Raw genomic sequence first — 23926 nt, 5'->3', positions numbered from 1 at the left:
GTACTGTCCAACGATCCATGATTTCTCAAATGCCATTATATTTGTTGTTGTTTAATACAACAATGAAAATTCTACACGTAATAACAGCTGATTTACATTTATTTTACAATGATCCGTTAATTATAGACCACAATTTATGATAATGAATGAATGATTATAGTTTAAAAAGCTTTGAAACGTAGAAGTACAGCTTGATTAAGACTTCCCAATCAACCTTCCATCCAAGCTGTCCACCGTTTATTTAGGTGGGACCCTTCCATCAGGCTATACCTCTAAACTCCCCATGAGTCATACACCAGATCACTGATCCAGAATTCCAACCCTCGATCTCTGGGCCTGACATGTTGATGGTAAGGCAACAGTCATGACCTCTTGGCTATTGATAAAAACTAAACAGTTTATCAAGCTTTTGGTTTGAAACTGAACCCAGCTGTTCCTGGTCATTGAGTTTTGATCCTGGCTAATGAAACAGCTGATCTTGGTCAGTAACAAAGCCACACAGATCATCTCACACTATTCTACGCTCATCTTTCAGTCATGTTTGGGTTCAAATACGTTCCTAGGTGGCGTCCCCAAACGGTTATTGGTGGATTGATTGACTCTGTCAATACTAGTGTACCTAAAGCTTCAGTAAAGTAATTCACAGCTTCTCTCTCAGATTGCAGCACATTTAATGTCAGCTTAAATTCATTTTTGTAAAGAATTCCGGGCATAAACAGTTGTAAGTTAACGTTTTATTAGGTCACACGTGTATATAGGCAAAAGTGGATAGTGATAAGGTGTTCATAAACTATTGGGACTATCAAACCTATGGATATACAATCACAAAGAGGAAAACACCAATATAAGATTCAAAGGTTATAAAGACAATTTATATATTATTTAGTTTTTTTATATTCATTATGGCAGAAGTTAAATACAAAGTAAATAAACCAATTATATACAATCTAAAATACATACTTACATGAACCCTAAACAACTGTACAATGTAAACTTTGATATGACTTCTAGGCTCTGTTAAAGCACATAGCTCAATTATAATTTTTACAATAAAGCGTTCAGTTTTTTCTCATAAACCACACCCAAATTATGGCTGATGTATTTAAAAAAGATTGTTCCTTCTGTCACTAGCACTTTTTTAACTAGCCAACCAAAAACTTTCTTCCATAGAACTGTGCCTTCTTTTCAAATGAAGGACATTTGATAGGAGTGTTGATATTGTAGAAAGGATTCATCAAGTACTGAAACATAAAAAAGTTATTTAATTGCAACAAAACTGTATGAATGGATTATTTTACTTAGATTATTTAAGAAAATCATACTAACATCTTAATATATTGAGGGTGGATGTAGTACCATAGACAAAAAAAATTAAATACAGACCGCCAGCTGTGCTGCGGTTACCATAGGTTCTGCTGCACATCGCTGGGAGTGCCATGTAGTTACGATGTACGGGCAACGTAAACTACACGGCGCTCCCAGCGGTGTCCGCCAGAACCTATGGTAACCATGATAACCGCAGCACGGCTGACAGTATATATTTTACTCTTTTTGTCTATGGCAGTACATACAATAAAAGTGATTGTTGACGATATTTGATCAACTCAAATACAAACTTTACACCTTTGGACAGCTGTAATATTCTCAAAGAATAGCCTATATGATAACGATCATAGTCTATTGTCTATGATATGTCTATGATTGTATATGAGTCACCTCTGGTGTTTCAAAATCAAATGCACCCAAGGAGGGTTAAACATTTTGCGGCAAATATTCCCTCATTAGACGCTATATTAAATTGGTTTTTATACTACCTCCTATCACTACCATATTACAGTGTATCTTCCATTCACAAAATTTAGGCGGTTTTAGGGGAAGACATCTATCCCCTCTACTTGAACCTACCTTTAAAAATAATAGCTCAACAGCTGGGGTTTGCCAAAATATAAATCAGCTGTGCCATATATTAAATAACTTCTTGATCAGCATTGTACGTGTTATTAAATTTACGGAAAGTAAATAAAAGAAACGTCTTATAACACTTAAAACATATATTTACGCACGTCTTGTGAGTAACATTATAAGCGTAAATATATGTTATAAGTGTTATAAGACGTTTCTTTTATTTACTTTCCATATATTAAGTAATAAAATTAATGGGAAGCTTTCCCTCAAACAGCCTAAATTTTGTGAACAGAGTACCTATAGGTATATATTTTATAGGACACTGTTGGTATTACAAGGAAAAAAACTTTAGAATTTTATTTCCTATTAAGCAGGCCTGGCTATAGGGTGAGTAACACCCTGTACTTTAAACAGCTTTGCCCCCCTTCCCGGGAGTCTGGGGGTATGTAGCCTCAGTCAGACATGGCAGGTTCTGGACCAGATAACATTACTATCTCATCTCTACGGTCACCACTGGCTTGCACTATTGACTCATCCCATAAAAGTATTTCACTGCCTTTAGACAACTGTGTAGACTATAGTCCTCGCCACCCTAACTTGAGGCAGCCCAAGGCCGCATTAGGTATACGGCGTGCCGCTTTGGGCTGCACATTGGACATAACCTAACTTGGTGCAGCCCAAGGCCGCACGCTGTATACCTAGAGCGGCCTTGGGCTGCACCAAGTTAGGGTGGCGAGGACTATAGTAAGTCTACACATACAAGTGGTTTAAGTTTGAAAATAAAAATATACATACTTTTATATACATCTCATAAATTTCCATGAAGAAGTTCTTGATGCCGTCTTCATTCTTAGTGTCGTGCACCATAATGAACCTCATATGGCTAGCTGTGACAAAGGCGGACACGAACCATTGGTTGAATTTATCAACATTCTTCAAGTACATGTGATTGGTCTTCCACATGTGTTCATCAACCAAATCCAGAGCTGCATGAGCCACAAACTGATTCAAGTGGCGGTGGTCTTCCTTCTGTAAAATCATGTTCATTAAAAATATTAAAGAGCAAAACTTAGTAGTAGTAAACCTGGACAAGGGCCTTGATATTACTGTATCATTGTTAATTTATTTATTTAACAGACAAACCATTATATAACATGATCATAATCTATAATCTATATCTATAAAAGACGAAGTAGGTATGTATGTGTGTATGTACCCTATGAACTCCGAAACTGCTCAACAGATTTTAATGAATCTTCAAGCATTATTAAGCATTATTCAAGGATGGTTTGTGTGAAGTTTGGTGCAGATCTGTCAAAAGGGCTCCGCCCCAGAGGGTTTTAAGGGGGCCAATGTCAGACTTTTGGAACTACAATGTTTACAAATTAATATAACTAGTGGAACCCCGTCGAAATCGACGGTTAATCTTGAGGTTTTATGTAAATTCAGCTAACTGCGATTGATAGAGTGAAGTCATTAAAATCTTAGTTAAATGAAGGGAGGATAAGCATTAATAAGTATGACGATTGTGTTCCCTAAAAAACGTGATTGATGAATTTGTTTAACACAATATTTCCTACCTTTTTATCGGCTTTAGGTTGCCCTAAGGGTTTTTTAGGAGTCTTATAATTGTTTGTTCATGAGTTTGTTTCATACAAAGCCACTTTCACTATATGGGAGAATGAGTTGATATAATTAGTCTATCATGTTACGGAAAGAGTCAATTTTATTACTAACCACTAATTCCATCTGCTTTAGGAAAATCATTCAGATTGTATCCTGATTTATAAGTAATCTTCATCTTTGGTCATATAATTATATCAGCATATTAAATCAGTTTTTTGTTTGATAAAAATATCTGATTCTCTAGAAAGCAGTAACATTCTTACTTCGATCTCAGCAATTTTAATTCCTTCTCTTGCCACATCGACCCATGTATTTAATCATCCTGTTCTTACTTGATAATTCATTAACTTGTGGGGTAGTTTTGCCTTGGCCATATAGATCACATAAAGCTGTGCATGTATTTCGTGGATTGGAATTAACCATAATTGTAGGAAATTTTATTACAAATCTTGAACATTTGAGGAACCAAATCCATAACCTAGTCTGGTAACAAATTATGCAAATGCGATGAGATGTGATGACACTGTTGTGTAGTGTTGTGTTTCACTACACTGTTTTGTATGTAGTGAGGTTTAAATGCGTTGTTCGACCTAGCTACATGTGTACATCAAAGTAAAAACTGTGTACACATTTTTTTTAATACCTGAATTGACATTAGTTCACCTACTTTACCAAAACCATAGACTCCGTAGTTAGTCTATTCCAAAACTTGAACACAGCTCTCATCCTCAACGTACTCATCTATGACACAATTTTCAACCCGATTATCAAAAACTGTTATACCAATAAATGAATCTCAGGTGTTCTTTCTTGAATTTAAAAATAAATGATGATTGAAAGTAGGAAAAAAAAGGCAAGTGCCAACCTTACAATATATATAAGCTAACCCGATAAGGAATAGTTATATGTTCCTTTGAAATTGATATGTCACACTTATTTCACAATTTAAAATTTTCTAAGAGCAATAAAGCATAGATTTTCGAACAAAACATTTAAAACGTATCATAAATTCATCATTTTGTTGAAACTATAAAAAAAACTTGCCATGCAGTGGAGAATCCATTTAAAATCATAAATAATAATGTAAACATTGAATTTTGACAGTTTCAGTAGACCTTTGAATACAATTTTAATATTAACAGCTGGTTCATTAAAAGTAGTGTAAAATTATCCATATGGTCGAAATGTAAACAAAATTGCTGAGTGAACTTTAAAGGCCACTGGGGCAGAGCCCCAAAGAAATTTACCTCGTTTATCTTTTGAGAGCTCACGTACTGACCAATACCTTTCTTTAGACACCCCTACCAAGTTTCTACGCCCAGCCGTTCTCTCAAATTAGCTGGGACAAAAACCCAGTTTTTCCTCCATAAGAATAACATGGGGTGGGAATTCAAAGGCCACTGGGGCAGAGCCCCAAGGGAATTTGCCACGTTTCTCTTTTGATGGCTCATCTACAGACCAAGACCTTTCTTTAGACACCTCTACCGAGTTTCTACGCCCAGCCGTTCTCTCAAAATAGCTATGACAAAGAAAAACAGTTTCAAATTAATATATAGATTTAAAAGAAGATGTTTACTTTCAACAACTTTTTTGTAGGTTTGAATGATCACAACATTCTGTATTATATTCCTAAGTGTGGCAGATTGTGTGAAAATATAATAATAATATATTTGGATGCATTGTTGTAGCCCCGGAACTGTAATATATCAAATATTTGGTTTTACATTTTCTTTTATCAGTTCCAAAAGTAACCTTCATTGGTTACATGTTTCGGCGAGCTGGCATTGTCAAACACTTTGTTACAGGAATATAAAATAATTCCGCTTGAATAGCTTCTTTCTCATTACACATTACACAATAAACGACATTTACACACGGCACGCATGACATTAAAAAAAATACTTTTAGTATAATATAGGCCTTCACGAGTATACAACATTGCCGGTACACAAGCGGGAACAATGAGTGTACCAGCAATGTTGTATACTCGTGATACATATGTCATGTGTGTCGTGTGTAAATGTTGTTTGTAGTGTAATGTGTAATGAGAACGAAGCTATTCAAGCGGAATTATTGTATATTCCTGTAACGAAGTGTTTGACAATGGTAGCTCGCCGAAACATGTAACACGTTGATGAAGGTTACTTTTGGAACTGGTAATGTAAAACCAAATATTTTAATATATTTGGTTCTTACCGTCTACGCAATCAGGGGCGATACTTCATTATGGTCGTTTCGGAGATAACTCCATCGTCAGGTGCGTAGTGGTACACTAAACTATAGTAACACAAACAAACAACATAAACAAAATAACATAAACAAGACTATAATTTAGTGTACCAATACGCACCTTACGATGGAGTTATCTCCAAAACGGTTGTAATGAAGTATCGCCCCCGATTGCGTAGATGGTAAGAAGTAAGTAAGTAAGAACCAAATATATTATTATTATCCTGTATTAGGGAATAGTTACACACTGTTTCCACAGAATGCAGCACTGAAAACTATTTTACTTTTGGATAAGTCCAAATATATTAAACCCCAATCACACCACACCTGTGCACTCAACAACATTTAAATTCTCCACTATTAAATATGTAAACATAAATAGTAAAAACCTTTGTCAAAGTATTATTAACAATAAAAAGGATGTCAATGCCTTAATATTTTTTTATCTCGTTCTATACCCACACGATATAACTGTTTCATGTTTTAAATAAAAACACAATTGAAGTTTCAATACTATTTATTATAAATTGTAATTAACATCGACAGAAATACATTTAGGCTGCAGTTAATGAGCCGACATCTTTTATTCTGAATCGGAAATCAAATACACTTAAAAGAGAATACACAAAGACCAAAGAGTAATACCTCTAAATATGGACTTCACTATATACATATATCAACATCCCCTCTCTTTTACAAAATTGAACATTTTAACTTTCCAAAATACAACTTTAACATTTTCCTTTCAAGTCTAACAAAATATACACCAAAACCTAATCATAAGACAACCGCTTTGGATTTCTTATCAATCTACCCTTTCGGCTTACACAACCATCGAAACTTTTAACAATTTGTTCTTCTGATAAAATTCTAGGAGTTAGGCCTACTGGTCTTTGAAACAACACTGGACTACTTTGCGGAGAAATAAGACTATTACCATTAGTACCTGACAAACTGATTTGTGAATCTGACTTAGGACTTGTTTCAGGCATTATGGTTTCATTACCTGTATCATTAGACAAATCTGGCCTAATCATCTTCCTATTTCTTACAAACATTTTATCTTTCTCATCAGACAAAACATAGGATCTGGGGATTCTATTTTTTTTTACTACTTTTCCTGATGTCCAAGGTGAATCAACAGTTTTCTTAAAATACACTTTGTCTCCTACATTTAAAGAGGGTAACTCTTTGCTATTTCTATCATAGTACTTTTTAATACAATCTTTTCTCTTGTCTGACAAAATTTTGTTAGGTTTTGTTACTTACTTGTTTTAGTACTGCAAACTACTTTTAGACAGTGGCAATAGGCCATTGAGTTTTCTACTAAACATTAACTCTGCTGGTGAAGGTTGATATTGTTTACTAGTGTTACGATAACTTAACAATGCAAGATACACATCAGACTTAGATTCTTTTGTTTTCTTCAGTAAATTTTTTGCTATTTTGACACCTGACTCAGCTTGACCATTAGATTGAGAGTGTTTTGGACTAACTATCACTAGCTTAAAATCGTACAACACAGAAAACTCGTGAAAAGCGTTAGAAGTGAATTGACTTCCTGAATCAACTACTAAAGTAACAGGAATTCCATGGCGAGCAAATATTGATTTGCATTTCTCGATTACAGTTTTTGAAGTTATGTCTGACAAAGATACTAACTCAATATATTTAGAATAATAGTCCATTAGTACAAGAAAATATTGGTTATCAAACTCAAAAATGTCACCTGACACTTTATGCCAAGGCAAATCTGGTACATCATGAAACAACAACGGTTCTTTTGCATTCATAGGCTTAAACTTAGCACAAACACTACATTTATTTACAAAACTTTCAATGTCTTTATGTAAGGTGGGCCAATACAATAAATTGCGTGCCCTAATCTCACATGTTTGTTTTCCTACATGGCCACAATGCAAACTTTCAAGCATCATTTTATGAAGTGAACTAGGTACAACAATAGATTGATTTTTGAAAACAAGATCATCTACAACATGAAGATCATGTTTAATACTCCAAAATGGTAAAACCATATTACTGACTTCAGGCTTTTGAGGCCAACCTTTAGATATATACATCTTTAAAATACCTAGACATTCATCTGAACTGGTTTTTTCTCTTAGCAGGTTTAGTTTACTTTCAGGCACGGGAAGATAAGATTTTAACATATTTACCTCACAAATGATGTCCTCATCTAAAACATCAATATCTTCTTTACCTTCTACTGGAAGTGCTGCACGTGACAGTGTATCAGCTATATACATCAATTTACCTGGCTTGTATACAACAATTAAGTCATAGCGTTGAACTTTTAGCATCATTCGCTGTAATCTTAAAGGAGCAGCAGTAATGGGCTTCCTAAACAAACATTCTAAGGGTTTGTGATCAGTTTCAACAGTTACTTTCCTAGAGAAAATAAATTGGTGAAATCTAGTGCAACCAAAAACTATGGCTAGCATTTCTCGTTCTATCTGACAATAATTTGACTGAGTCTTAGTGAGCGCTCTAGACGCATACGCAATTGGATTATCACCACATAACAATACAGCACCTAAACCAGTTGAGGAACAATCTATAGACAATGTTATTGGCTTACTTGGGTCATAATATGATAAAACAGGAGGAGATACTAACAAAGACTTTAAAGTCAAAAATGCATTTTGTTGTTCGGCATTCCATTGAAATAAAACATCTTTATGTGAAAGAACTCGCAAAGGAGATGTTACAGTCGAATAATTTGGAATAAACTTTGATAAGTAATTGGTAACTCCTAAAAATCTCTCCAAGTCTTTACGATCTTTAGGTATTGGCATCTCCTGTACAGCTTTAAGCTTAGAAGGATCCGGAGTTAAACCATACTCAGTAAACCGATGACCCAAAAACAAAACTTCACTCTCAGCAAATTTACATTTCCTAGAGTTAAACTTAATATTAAAATCCTTAGCTCTTTTTAATACTTCCTTTAATCTTAAATCATGTGTTTGTTTATCAGGAGCACCTATGCAAATGTCATCTATGTAGGTGACTACACCATCAATACCTTCAAATATTTGAGATACAGTAGAATGAAATATATCCGGTGCACTTGAGATACCATATGGCAAACGAAGGTATCTATATCTACCAAAAGGTGTATTAAACGTACACAACTTGCTACTAATATTATCCAACTTAAGCATCCAAAATGCACTGCTTGCATCAAGAGTTGAAAATATCTTACAATTATTAAACTTTGATGACACTTCATCTATAGTTGGCATTTGACAGTGTGTTCTTTGTATATACTTATTCAGGTTTCTTGGATCTAATACTACCTTTAGTCCAGAATTTTTTTTGTTTATCAAAACTAAACTGTGAACTTATTCTGTAGGTTCATTTTCTTTTACAATAATTCCATTAGCTTCCATTAATTCAAGTTCATTTTTCAAAGGATTTAACAAAGCGAATGGTACTCTACGACATGGTTCAATAATAGGCTTAGCATCTTCACTTAATGACAAATGAACTGTTATAGGAATGTTACCAATACTACCATCAAAAAGTGAGCTATATTCATTCAAAATGCTACTAACAGAATGTACACTTTCATTAGGCCTATGCATATTTTGACCTAGAACAATATTATTTACACTTTGGTTCTTAACATCAGACAATACCTGACCGTTGTAGGCTGCTATAAGACCTAACACGCGACAAGAATTTAAGCCTAAAATTGGCGAACATTTCACATCAACTATTACAAAAGTAATACAGAACATTTTCCTGTTGAAAGAGCAATCTAAATCTACAATACCTAGTACCGGTATTTTTTCACCAGTTAGTGTACTAAGATTTATATTTGAGGTGCGTATTAATGCCTTTGATAGGCCTAGCCTATTAAACAAATCAATTGGGATATTTGTCTGAGCACCTGTATCTATTTTAAATGATATTGTGTGTTCCCTAATGTTCAAATTCTCTAGCAATTCATTAGCCCTGGATTTACACATGTAATTTTTAGGAACAGAATCATTAACTGAACATATATTACTGAATAAAAAGTTTTTGTCAATCACATAATTAGATATAGATTCAGATGTGAGCGATACCGTATCAATTGAAAAATATTCTTGTGCACAAGTACTTTTAGAAGAACTGTCTTGCCTACCTTGCCTTGTAGCTACATCTCTCGAATTAGAATCTAAACTTAGGCCTACTTCACAAACCTTTTTGGCTGATTTGCATACACTGGCAAAGTGGTTGTTTTTACCACACTTATAGCACACTAAGCCATACGCAGAGCACTACTTGTTAATACCGTGATTTTTCCCACAATTACGGCAGTTTGAAATAAACTTCTTAGCACTTGTACTTTTGTTAGGCCTACCTGTCCCAGTTGATTTCTGCTGTGACGGTGGATGAAATTTGTTCCGTTGGTCCTGATAAACCTGTTTCTGTCTGAACGTTTGTGGTTGTTGGTAACCCCTCTCTCGTTGCTTATGGACGTTTACTGTATGGACATTGTGTTCTGCTTCAAGTTCTCTGATGTGTTGTTTAGACAGTTCAGCAGCTTTACAGATTGCTGAAGTCTTCTCCAAGTTAATCTCCGGTTCTCTCAATAATCGTTCCCTGACATTCTGGTTTTGAGAGTTAAGCCCTGATATTAAGACATCGCAAACAAGACTTTCGCGGACAGAGTCAAATTCACAAGCGAGGCTCAAGTTAACTAAGTCTGTATAGAAACTATCGATGAATTCAGATGGCAGCTGTTTCCTATTTAGAAATTTATGTCTCAGAACCGTGAGGTTTTTCTTAGGCGAGAAATGGTTTTCAAATTTACTTACCACCACGTTGTACTTTTTTGCATCTTCGGATGAGAGGTTGAACGAATTGAAAATGTCTATGCATTTGTCACCCAAATTATGTATGTAGTAGAGCAACCTTCCTAGCGTCATTTTCAGAATTTAGGTTAGAAGCCAAGAGATAAATCTCAAATTTCTGATACCAGTGCTTCCAATTTTCGGCTAAATTGCCCTCGAAATTAAAATTCTGAAGATTGCATGGAACCATTGTGAAATTTTCAGTTTTTCTAGACACAGTCCTTTGTTCAGTTTGTTGAAGCACGTTTTCATCTTCCGACTCACTCATTGTTATAACACATTTTTATGTTAATTTATTACTCACGCACTTGAATTTATTTGTATCCCACTTATAAGACACCATGTTTCATGTTTTAAATAAAAACACAATTGAAGTTTCAATACTATTTATTATAAATTGTAATTAACATCGACAGAAATACATTTAGGCTGCAGTTAATGAGCCGACATCTTTTATTCTGAATCGGAAATCAAATACACTTAAAAGAGAATACACAAAGACCAAAGAGTAATACCTCTAAACATGGACTTCACTATATACATATATCAACAATAACATAAATTATTAAGTGAATAATAATCGTGTGTGGTATCTCAGGTATTCAAATGCCCTCAATTTGTCATTAACCTACCATATTACTGTCATTAAAAGAAGGAACTCCAATAATACTAATGCGAAACTTAAATCAACCCAAGCTGTGCAACGGAACCAAACTGACGATTAAAAAAATGATGCCAAACTTGATCGAAGCAACAATCATCAATATTCTATTCTAGCGAATTTCCCTATAGGGAAGTAGTTATTACCGTAGGTGGCACAGTAAGACCTTGGCCCGGGATCGATTTACTTTTTCATTTTGATGTCCCCAGAGGCCAAAAACACAATTTGTACAAATATATAGGCTATATATATAGATATATATACAATTTAAAAATTGTAAATCTAAAATGCCCATGTTATTCTTATGGAGAATAATGTAAAATGTTGCAATTTGCTTGTTTATGGATATATTTTGATCAAACTTGGCAAATTTATTTATTTTGTACTAAGCTATTAATATTTTACTAAAAAATACACTTTATTAGTTTCCTTGTAGCAGCAAACCTAGGTACTTGTTAAACCTAATGTTATTTAAATAGATTTAATTGGAAATCAATACAGACAAATGGAAATTTGCTTAGTCTGCAGGTTCTTGCGGCAGGGGTATTTATTTTTGATATAGGCCTAGCATTTTGTTATTTTTTATTGCAAATTTTTATTATTTTGTTGTTAGCGCAGCAACGCGCGCCAGGTAACTGTTAGTACAACTTTCATAAATACAACTTTTTGGCTTCAATTATGACTTAATAATAACAAAAAGTGTAACAACATTAATAACAATAACAATAAGAATAACAATGGCATAACAATAAGAACGATGAGAAGAATAAAGAGAATGTGAACATTACAAACAACATAAGAAGAATTTCAAAATCTGAATGAAAGAGTAATACAGTACTACTAATGACAAGTCTTGGAGTAGACAGATCTTCACTAATCCAGTGGAAGTGAGCTGATCAATCTCTTGAAGCATGTGGCGCTGCAGTTGAAGAGATCAATTTCAGGAGGCAGAGAGTTCCCCAGATCTTGTATGCGAGCAATAGCACTGTTCTGTTCATAAAGCCTAGCATGGTAAGACCTAGCAAAGAACTTGATCTGGTACCCGCAGGAACATGGAAACTAATCCGCTCAAGCAACTCCGGGCAGAGAATCTCTCCGTTGACAAGTCTATGTAGGAACATTAGATGGAAGATTTTCCTCCTAGACACCAGCGTACGAAGATCCATGACAGCTGCCAAGGCACTCACTGGAACATCTACGTAGTGGTATCCAAGGCGAAAAACCCACCAGGCGGATAAAACGAGTCTGTATTGACTGAAGCCTTTCTTGAAGATTGATTTGGTATGGGGTCCACACTACTGAGCAGTATTCCAGATGAACGGGGAAATGATGTCGGAGTGAAACATGATCAAGTTTGTTATAAGATCTACCCGGAGAGAAGCCATGTTTGCCCGACAGGTAAGGCCATTCTAAAAAACATTGGTGCCTCACTTAAGAGAGAAAAAAATAGAGAAAAATACAATAGCCTTTTTTTTATATCCCACTGGAAGCGTATCTACGGTCGTCAATGTATTTACTCTTAATTATATTTAATTATACTTAATTATATTTACTCTTCATTTCTCTTATTCTGTTACTCTTCCAGGAATTCTTTTACATTATATATTTTCTTCTCTACCAGGTACATTTTTAATATTTTCTTGAGGCCATTTTGATCTTCATTTTTTAAATTTTGAGGTAAACTAGCCTATTGTATAATTTTATGCACATGTGATAGGGACTTTTTTTAACTAATGCTGTTCTTACTTGTTGTACATGTAGATTTTGTGCTTGTATGGTGTTATAGTTGTGAATACTATTGTTGATGGTAAAACATTCAGGCTTGGCTTTGACAGTAACGGCACATTCCAGAATATAAACTGCTGGTAGAGTTAAAATGCCAAGTTCCTTGAAGGTATCTCGGCAGGAATCCCGACCTCTCATTTTACAGATGGTTCTTACTGCTCGTTTTTGTAACATAAAGATTCTTTGAGCTTCAGTGCTGTTTCCCCATAGTATTATAGGCCATTACACTATGGAAGCAACCATAATAAATTTGTAACAGGATGTTTCTATCGATTATATTCTAGCCTACTCAGTAGCCTAGAATAAACTATCTGCAGGTAAAAAATTATTGACGCTACCCACTTTTAATGCATAAGTAAGTCAAGTCAGTCGTTTGACAGAGCAGTAGGGAAATCTAAGAAAATGAATTTAAATAAGTAGGCATATTTTTTATAAAATAGGCTACCTCAAGGTACTAGAACTAGTAGAATAACAAAACCAATACTGTGCTGCACTACTGCTAGTCTGTCTGCTACGCTGGTCAATTGAAGAGAGAACATAGATGATGAGAAGAATAACATCATTGATTACAAAATATTATCATTGACTAGACTTTCGCACGGCACGCCAAAAATCAAACTCATTTTGATTTTCACCGTGCCATGCCAATGCACGCCGTGCTTGCACGGTATTCAACCACACACTTGCCCGTTTCGTCTGTTTTTGGCACGACGTGCTTGCATGGTGTGCAATGCATGTGTAGTGTGTGGGCCGCTTAAGGCAATTTCTTGAGAAAACACAAGGATACACTCTAAATGCACAGGCCGGCTGTCGGGCAAAGACTGAGTGCATGGCACAACTTGGCAACAGTGGACAGTTTTCTGAAAGCTGATTGGATGTCGCTTGTCCTCACCCCACCCGACTCGAACTGGTTTCGGTCCTATTCAGTAATCTATTCAACTATAGCTAATAAAGTTGTCACTAGCCTACCATTGCTTGTCTGTGAGGGACAGTGTTAACAATCAGCTGTAGACTTACTTCATCCACAGTTCATTCCACTTGTAAATGTCATCCATTCTACCTTGTTTATTTTAATTTTGTATACTTTTACGGCGATATCTTAAATAATATTCATCAGCGGTAAAATTAATGGTATATTTGGATTCAGGAGGTAAAAATGGCAAATATTTACCGTATTTACACTGGGATATGATGTAATTTTTATATGTCTACTTACAGTATTTTTAACGCTGAATCCAAAAATGCAATCAGTTTTTGTCGGAGAGATTCCTAAGTGGCCGTAGTGGCTGTAAAACGAAGGTTAGGATTACAAATCTCAGGATAATTGAGCGGTACTGAAGGTTATGGTAATATGGCGTGGTCTGGACGGGTCCGTACTGACTACTGAGTGAAGAGTGAGGAGTGAGGACTGAGTGAGAAGAGCAAACAACTGTTTATACTTGATCTAATGCGGAATTAAATCAAATCAATTCGTTTTGAAACCAAATAATCAGTTCTTATTTAGGCATGTGAGGAAGGTAGGTCGGGTTTTATGTGGATTCGTGACTGTATTAGGTATTTTGAAGTGAGGTTAGATTAGGAAGGTAAAGGTTAGGTTAATGAACAGACTCATTAATTTATGCAACTTCCAGACTGTTTTTGCACAATTAAATAGTGGGTGAAACAGAATGAAATAACGATATCAAAAATGCGTTGCATAAATTAATGAGTCGGTTCATTTTAACCTAACCTTTAACTTACCTTAGAATCTAACCTCACTTCAAAGGACTTAATACAGTCACGAATCCGCATAAAGTCCGACCTATCTTCCTCACATGCCTTTTCTGACATAAAAGTGATTTAAACATTAATATTAAGGTTGGGTTGGGTTAGGTTGGATTAGATTAGATTATGTAACATCATTTATTAGTTGCTGATACATTAAATTATGCACTGTGGCACGTTTTCACTTTTAGACACGGATTATGTACTATGGGATTATGCACTATGGCACGTTCATTACCAGACGTTGAGGCATTAGCCAATGGTTGAGGATTGGAATGAGGACGATGATCATGTCGGCAGTGGCCTAGCTTCTTACTGATATTTTACGTGAATAAATTCTACTTTGTTTTATAATTTATGTTCATGTGATTAATAGTTTATATATGGTAGTTGATTTATTGTATTTTATAAACAGCACCAAAGTTCATTTTCTTTTTAAAATCTAGTTATTGCATATTGTAACTCTGATTTTGCTCTCATGGTGTCGTGTGTGGTTTTGTCTGTTTAATAGAATGTAAACAACTGACAGCTGTTTCCACTCCACAAACCTTCCAACCCTTTTAGTGTTAGTCACCACTAGATCTTGGACTCGTCCATACCACAAATATGTTAATAAATCAACAAAACTGAAGCTTAATATTAATTATATAACTGTACGGCCACTTAGGATTCTCTCCGACCAAAACTGATTGCATTTTTGGATTCAGCGTTAAAAATACTGTAAGTAGACATACCAAAACTACAGCAAATCCCAGTGTAAGTAAATAGGGTAAATAATTACCGTAAAAACATATAAACTAAGATATCAAAATTAAAAATTTGTTTGGGGGCACCTATAGTATCAATTATGAATTATTGAAGATGGGGACACCACTATGTGCGTATTTGAACCCAAATATGAGTGAAGGATGAGTGGCGCGATCTTGTAGTCTTGTTAGTGACTAAGGCCGATATATTCCTTAGGTAACTTACACAGCTGTTAACTTAATTAATAGCTCATACCTAATGGCAACTAAAATGTTGCTAGCTAAACAATCCATTGTAGGCTAGTTTAGGTCTTTTTAATGGCTATATACTAGGGCCTAGAGAAAATATGTCATCAACAATAAAAAAGCAGATTAGGCCTAAAGGAAGGGGTGGGCCTGGTTATAATCATCATTAATATTAATCCATTACCATAATCTATAAAGACAACGAGGTGAGCTAAACAAAAGAGCATAATAGTAAAAACAAACCTTCAAATCTTTAGTTGGAGGGGAGAATTCAACTTCAAAAACTGGGTTATCCTCATGACCAACGATCACAAAATAATACGTTCCTGCCATTTACAGTAGTTAAACAAAATATCAAATTCCAAAAGTATTTTAAAGCCAACCTATTCAAAATTTGTATGCATTGCTGATGTTAATATAATATTATTGTTGAGGTGTGTTGACTGTTGACTAATTCTATAATATACTATTCTGATTCTGTCATTCTGTGTGGCTGGATTGACATGACAGACAGAAACAGACAGTTGCTGCTGTGGCTGTGAGTTGTGATAGAGAGACAAGAATGACAAGACGACAAGACAATGACACTCACTGACACTGGAGTCTAAACCTTCGCTAAATCATCACGATGTTGTCCCCTGGCGCTGCGGAGTGGGGGAAATGATTCTCCCTCCACCTCCCCTCTAGACGGCGTCCAAACAGGTGCCCATTTTATCACCAACACAGTGTTGACATTTTTTTCGTAACCATATCGACCAATCGATTGTCAACCGACCAAACAGATCGTTTTCGATAACCAAACCAGTCAACCACTGGATCGACGTCGACGACAAGGCGACAACGACAACCAACCGTCGACCGATTTCTGCTGATGTCCCTCCAAGACGCCAAGCAAGAGCAAAGCCAAAGCCAATCCTCACCTCCTAAATTGCATTCCTATCATAAAAAAAATACTTCTTGGGCTTCTAAGCCTAAGTTATTATTAGCACATCCAAAAAATATTACTTATGCTTCTGAATTGTTATGTGTGTATGATATTCACTTACTGTTGGGTTGGGATTGTTCAGTTAGTGAGGTCCTACATCTGCCACTGTTGTGTATCGAAATATTTATCTAGCATGCATTTGTGAGTCAAGACGGACTATTTATTTTTTATTTTGTATCGAGAGTGACATAGCCTATTGCATTGCTTAATGGCCAAATAAATAATTGAAGCAAGTTAAGCCTAATTAAATAAACACCGAGATGGTTCATTAACGAATAGGCCTATGGTAAAAGGTTTTAACTTTAAAACTTTCTTTAAACTAATATATATAACAATAATAATAGGTAATTATCAGTTTTATCAGGTCCGTTCCAGCCAGCGTATGAATTATTGAAATATACAATATATTAAATACCCTTGTGGCTGGAAAATGCTTTAGCTACTGAAAAAACAAAAGTAGCCTTGTAATTTGTAATATGATACAGGAACAGGCTCTCACTTGGTTTATTTTTAAGCTTATGGGTAAATGTGTAAAAGAGGACTGGCAAAACACACTAAATGACTAAATAGTTCCTTCTCTTGAGTTTCGAGTCAAACTACCCTGTCGTGATTTTTTTTCATACTTGGTTTAGTAACTAGGTTAAAAGATTCTTTCTTTAGTTGTCAAATCGTTATTTTAAAAGGTTAGGTATACCCAATTAAGACGCGTTATTTTTTCACAAGCCCTTTTAGTGTGTTTTAATCGACAATCGATAGCAAGTGATGGTCGATACGACTACAAACGATATTGAACCGATATTTTGTCAACACTGTGGGGGTGATAAAATGGTCACCGTCCAAACAAGCCCGCGTTGTTTTACATGCATATACCTATGCTGCAGTTTTTCAATAAGTTAAAAAATGAATATTTATAAAATTAAACTGTCATAAACTAACCTAACCAACCAAACATGCTGATTATATAAAATAATAATCGAATGAAGGTTTACTAATCGAAAAAATAGTTCTGTTTATAAAATAAAATTATAAATGCCTTGAATTCAATTTTTAGAATTTATTAATTATAAAATTAAACTGTCATAACCTAACCAAACCAACCAAACTTGCTGATAATGAAAAATCGAACAAGGTTTACTTATAGAAAAAAAATAGTTCTAAAATTATAATAGCTCAAATTGAATTTTATAATGTTTTAATTAACAAATTAAACTGTCATAACCTAACCAAACTAACCAAACTTGCTGATGATGCAAAAATCTTAAACAAAAAGTTAGTGCTACCGAGAGGATTCGAACCTGGTACCTTCAGATCCTCAGCCCGGCGCGTTATCCATTAGACCACCGAGGCCGATGGTTCCAAACCGTATCGTTGCGGTAATGGTGTTCCCTCAGCCAATAGAATGCTTTGCTTCCCCCACTCCGCAGTGCCAGGGGACAACATCGTGATGATTTAGCGAAGGTTTAGACTCTAGTCTCACAGACAGACAACACAAATGAGTAGAGAAAAAGAAATAGAGACTTCTTCTTAGGCAACCTGGCAACGTAGGCTAAAATTAGTTGCACCCATGCAGTTACACGGATCACAAAATGGTTTTTACCTACTTTGTGTTCAGGCATTGATTATGTTTATATTCAGGCTACCACTCAGAAACTGGAAGATTTCGATGGTTGAAAATATAGGTTCAAGGCCTAGTGTAGGCCTAGCCCAGGACTGCTGTTTGACGAACGATTTGGTTTTTAATGAAAATGAAAATAAAACCACGCAGCTTATCCTGGGAAGAGGAAACTGAGCGTGACCGGACCACCTGGCATCGACATTGCTGTTACTACCAAACATCTGGGAATGATCCTTGACGATACTCTATCGTGGAACCGCAGCCACGTTAGTTCGCTCCGTCTCAAACTTGGCTTTGCTGTTTTAGGAATACGGCGAGTGTTGACGGTGCCGTGTTTCCCCCGGACGTGCTTGAGGCGGACAGTGCGTGAGGCGGACAAAACTGGTTCGGGTGGGTAATTGAGCGGACGTCTCCCTGCATCTACCCGGCTCGCGGGGAATATCCCCGTTACCGAATCGTCCGAGGAATTATCGCGTTTTGCCTCCCAGCGCCCAGTTCTTTCAACCACACCTAAACTACCTACTCTGATTTTGTAGGTTAATAGCTAAGAGACTATGTTTTATCTATAATTTCTAATAACCCAATTACAGTACCTAACACGCAGGCCTAGTCATCTCTGGTTACTCCCCGTGGACGTCCAAATTTACATTTTAAAACATTGTTAACATTTTAGAAGGGTTAGACAAATCTTTAAACTCTAAAATGCTGTGGAATCTTCAATTTAAATTTAAGAAGTGAATAGGTCTATGTGTTAATTTAGGATTTGTTGATTTATATGTTCAGGATTTGGCGTTACCGTACTCATCTAAAATGTCGACACGTTTAACACGTGCCGCGGTCATTGCCACGGACCGAAGTATACATTTGAATCTTACACATAGACCGGCTGTCACTTGGATAACAGTACACACAGACCACGGGCAAAACCCTGTAAAACAGAAACAGTGATCATTTACATTGTAATACGCTACAATTGTGTTTGTGAATAAATTATTCTTGGCTGTTTCTTTGTTTGTACTTTTTAGCGAATTTCCCATATAGGGAATAAGCTATTACCGTAGTACTCATGGTAAGACCTGGACGCGGGACCGATTTTTTTTCATTTTAAAGCCCCTAGAGGCCAAAAACACCATCCGTTCAAATTCATATATATATATATATATATATATATATATATATATATATATATATATATATATATTAATAAATGAAATAAATAATTAAACATTTAGTACCCTTTTTTTAAGTTATTAACTTATTGAATAAACTTACATGTTTCGGCTCTTAGGCCATATATATATATGTGTGTCCGTTAGCACGATAACTCGAGCAAAAATGATCCGATTTTGATGAAATTTGGTACAAACGTGTAAACCTACGTTTATTCGAACGAGTTCGCGATCCAGCATGATCGGACAATGGGAACGGGGGTTTACGGGGAGTTTTATGGGGTTAAAATAGGTTTTCCCATTTTTGACCCAAAAAACATAAAATTTAGCAATTTCTTTCCAAACCATTTTGTAGAGCTTAAAAAACAAATAATTTAGTATATTGAAGCGTTATTATGCTCCTAATGGTTACGGAGAAAATTCCAAAAAATTGTAAATTTAAAATTCCCATGTTATTCTTATGGAGAATAAGTAAATTGTTGTAGTTTGCTTGTTTATGAACATATTTTGATCAAATTTGGAAAATGTTTTTATTTCTTACTAACTATTAACGTTTTACAAAAAAAAAAAACAGTTTTGCCCTCCCTGATGCAGCAAACCTAAGTACTAGTTAAACTAATTCTATTTAAATAGAGAATAAATGTTATATTTTTAAGTAGACATTTCAGTGTAAATCCAATCAGTCAATTGGAAATTCGCTTAGTCTGCAGGTTTGCTGCGGCGGGGGTATTATAACCTTACACCTAAACCTTTTTATACAGAAATTGAGATAGCACGCGTTATGGCTTTCCTATCGTAATACTCGTTCCATACGATGAAACTAACCGAAACATTTACGATTCTAAGCAGTGTACAGACAAAACTCTAATTTTAGCGAATTTCCCATATAGGGACTAAGCAAAAATTCACCCTAGGTCTCATGGTAAGAGACATGTAACACATGGCAAGACTAGACCTGGAACCGATTTACGTTATCGTTTTGAGGTTAACTAGAGCAAAAATGATCCGATTTTGATGACATTTTGGCACAAACGTGTAAACCTACGTTTATTCGAACGAGTGTGCTAACCAGTTTTATGGGGCGAAAATTGATTTTTCCTATTTTTGACCCCAAAAAAACACAATTTTTTTTAAAATTTCTCTCCAAACCATATTGTAGTACTTAAAAAATAAATAATTTTGTACTCGTATATTGAAGAGTTGTTGTATGCCCAACGGTTTGGAGATAATTTTAAAAATTGTAAATTTAACATTCCCATGTTATTCTTATGGAGGATAAATAAACTGTTGTAGTTTGGTTGTTTATGGATATATTTTAATCAAACTTGGCAATTTTGTTTATTTCATACTAAGCTATCAACATAGTTATCAACATTTCAATAAAAATCACACCTCAATATCTTGCCCATAGCAGCAAACCCCAACACCAAAAAACTCACTAAAACTAAAATTAATTACCCACTCACTAAAATTAATGGTATTTAGAAAATAAATCTGACAATTTTGTGGGAATATTTTAGTAAAAATCGAACGAACCGGGTAAATGGAAATTCGCTTAGACTGCAGGCTTGCTGCGGTGGGGGTATTATTTACATAGATTTTTTGTTCTTGTGTCACTGAATTGTATTCACAGCATTTGTCAGCAACATCAATTTCTGTGTTTTCAAAATATACTGAACTTATAAGTAAACAATTGAAACATAATTCAAAGATTTGAATATAGTCGAGTAAATCCGTAAGACAACCCTAAAAAAAATGCTTTAAATTGTTTAATTGGTTATTTTGACTAAGAATTGTGTGCATTTACTAGGGAAACGGTATAAAGAAATCGGAGTCTCGGAAGTCCAAAATTAAAGATGGCGTACACGATTTTGGCAAATACTTGTATACTATTCATTCAAAAATTTGTTTTTTATTTATGAGTATTTTTGCTTGAAACAATCATTGTTGGGGAGAGTGTATCTAATTCATTTGTTGCGTGTCTTTATATTTATGTTTTTAGAAGATAGTTACGTTTCTAAATTTCAAATATTGTCAAACATCTAGAGTTGTTTACGATCGCATAAACCACTCATTCGTTCTGCTAGGGCAAGTCGGCTTCTTAACAAAGCAGTTGAGACCGTCCTTCTGCGTAAAGAACTAATACAGTCACATAAACTACCTTTCTATTTGTCTTTAGAATTGCTATCTAGGACCGTTGGTTAAGGGTGGTCTGTGGTCAATATGATTAGTAGGGTCTAGCCTAGAGATTGTCGTGTTCGGCCGAGTAACATTGCTTTCTTTCAGCTTCATAATATTCTTAAATTCACATTTAGTTTACAACCAAATCAGTTTCGATATAGAAATTCATTTATTGTAGTTTCACTATACAGTCCACTGATACAATTTGTTCATATTTACATCAATAAAATTATAGTTCAGTTAAAAGTGTTAGTTTTTATTATTACCAAAATATTAGCGCATCACGCGTGCCGCAGCAATTATTAATAGGTGTGAAAATAAAGAACATAAGCTAAAGTTCAACATACCTATTTTATTTACTTAAATAAATATCACTAGTAGCTTGTAAGGACATAAGTCCCTAAAAAGCTGAATAATTGACAAATTATTTTAATATTTAAACAATCTCATAAATATGTTATCAATGTGTCAGAATAATCCCCGTTCACCATATCTTTTGTGTAAAAAAACATTTTGGTGTTTTGCCTTTGTTTGCTTTTGTTGATGTTATACGGTGTTGTGAGTCATGAAAATATATTTATTATCAATAAATAATTTGAATCACTCCATAAGTTTAACTCTGATAAAGGCAGCAAACATATAATTCATTCAATTCAATTCATTCATTTATTTAGAAAAAATAAACATTACATATACTTTTTACATTAAATAATCTGAAATCAGGTCCCTGCAAAGCAAAGCTTCAGTGCAGGGACCGAGTCGCAAACATCTTCCACCATGCCCATAAACCATATACTTAAAATGTTCGTAATGACGAGAAATCTTGCGCAAAACTATCCATTATTTCATAAATTGCCCTTTAAGGTCGTAATTCTTTTCTAAAGGAAACTTTCCATTTACCTGATGTTAAAATACCTCAGCTGTACTTATTTGTTTGTATTACTTTATTCTGTTTTGTTTATTGTTTATTTCAGCCCAACCTAACCAATCAATAATGCTATTAAACTTATGAACTCAAACGGGGCGAAGCCCGTGGGTAACAGCTAGTTACTATAAAGAACATTTAACGTTACATCTCGTTTTCTTGTAACTTTATGGAAATTCTGCTATTTTTCCTGAGTCCTTGGGGTCAAGACCTTTAATTTAAGACCTCTCCCACTTTTCTGCGACTTACCAGACGTTCACAATTTTAGGGTAAAAATTTTGTCTTACAGAATTATATATAAGGATATTTATGACGGCAACCTTATCCTAACCTACATTAATTTTGTATTTAAAATAACGGCCTTATAGTCTAGTCAAGTGGGGTTTTAAAAGGGCTTGAAGTGGAAAGTTCATAGGTAATTGTTTTTTAAGGCTTACTTTATATTTTTGGAGGTTCTGAACACGAACCTGAAGTTGTCCAACAAAATGTCTTTCGGCAAATAGAAGAAAATTAAAAAATGTGTAAAAATCTTTAAATAGTCTAAAGAAACTAAATAAATTGTATCACAAATCTGACACATACTTTCTCCCATAAGCTTGTAAACAACCTTTATCATGGGTAAGTGGTGGGATGAGTAACTATAATAATTTTGTAGAAAAAATCCCAAAAGTTGCAATAACTTTTGAACCGTAATTGTTACAGTAAAGGAAGTTGTATTATTTTGCATTATTAAAAAAAAATTAATTGGACCTCTTAGTTTGGAAAAATATCTTTCATTCAAGTTAGGCTAACTTATAAGGCTTCCTAGTACCTTTCAGAGAGGTTACTTCGATGTATTCATTCAGCTTAGTGAAAACATAATAGGTCTATCTCAAAATAGATAAGTATACAAATCAGAACTTGAACTCTTAGAGAGCCTTTGGATGTTATTAGACTAACGAAAAGGGTATATGCAGATAACATTATTTCTGGTTTTATACAGTATACAGTACATTGCCAAATATACTGGCAAATAAGAGTATATTTGAATTATATACGCAATCCTCTAAATTATAATATTGCGTACTGGATTAGTGATAAATCACGATCAGCAGTATTGAAGTAAACAAAAATCAGCTGTAAAATGGCTGCTAATGCTATTCTTATGGAGAACACATTACTTTAATTTACTTTACTTTTGTGTAGAAACAGTTTGTTGTTTGTTTTTGTTTGCTTTTGATGATGTTA

At 34.8% G+C, this 23926-nt stretch overlaps 1 protein-coding gene across 1 annotated transcript; it reads right to left on the bottom strand.

Moving 5' to 3' along the window:
* Positions 1 to 867: 867 nt before the first annotated feature.
* Positions 868 to 16377, bottom strand: LOC128992501 (trafficking protein particle complex subunit 2). Its single transcript, XM_054416096.1, has 3 exons — positions 16068 to 16377; positions 2701 to 2934; positions 868 to 1241 (listed from the first exon to the last, which is right to left on the bottom strand). Exons 1-3 carry the CDS (start codon positions 16155 to 16157, stop codon positions 1143 to 1145), a joined length of 423 nt encoding a protein of 140 aa, XP_054272071.1. The 5' UTR covers positions 16158 to 16377; the 3' UTR covers positions 868 to 1142.
* Between the last annotated feature and the right edge of the window lie 7549 nt (positions 16378 to 23926).

The sequence above is a fragment of the Macrosteles quadrilineatus genome, unplaced genomic scaffold (genome assembly GCF_028750875.1).
Source record: "Macrosteles quadrilineatus isolate MER2022 unplaced genomic scaffold, UCM_ALF_1.0 Scaffold_4__1_contigs__length_99947679, whole genome shotgun sequence".
NCBI lineage: Eukaryota > Metazoa > Arthropoda > Insecta > Hemiptera > Cicadellidae > Macrosteles > Macrosteles quadrilineatus.
This window is presented reverse-complemented; position numbering and strand designations above follow the sequence as displayed.

What these genes read in the sequence shown, in the direction of transcription:
- LOC128992501 (XM_054416096.1), bottom strand. Translation starts at nt 16,157, where the DNA reads ATGGCAGGAACGTATTATTTTGTGATCGTTGGTCATGAGGATAACCCA. An exon ending in CTCCAACTAAAGATTTGAAG is followed by an intron (nt 2,935 to 16,067) that starts GTTTGTTTTTAC and finishes ATGATTTTACAG; the next exon opens with AAGGAAGACCACCGCCACTT. An exon ending in TTTATGAGATGTATATAAAA is followed by an intron (nt 1,242 to 2,700) that starts GTATGTATATTT and finishes TTTATGTTTCAG; the next exon opens with TACTTGATGAATCCTTTCTA.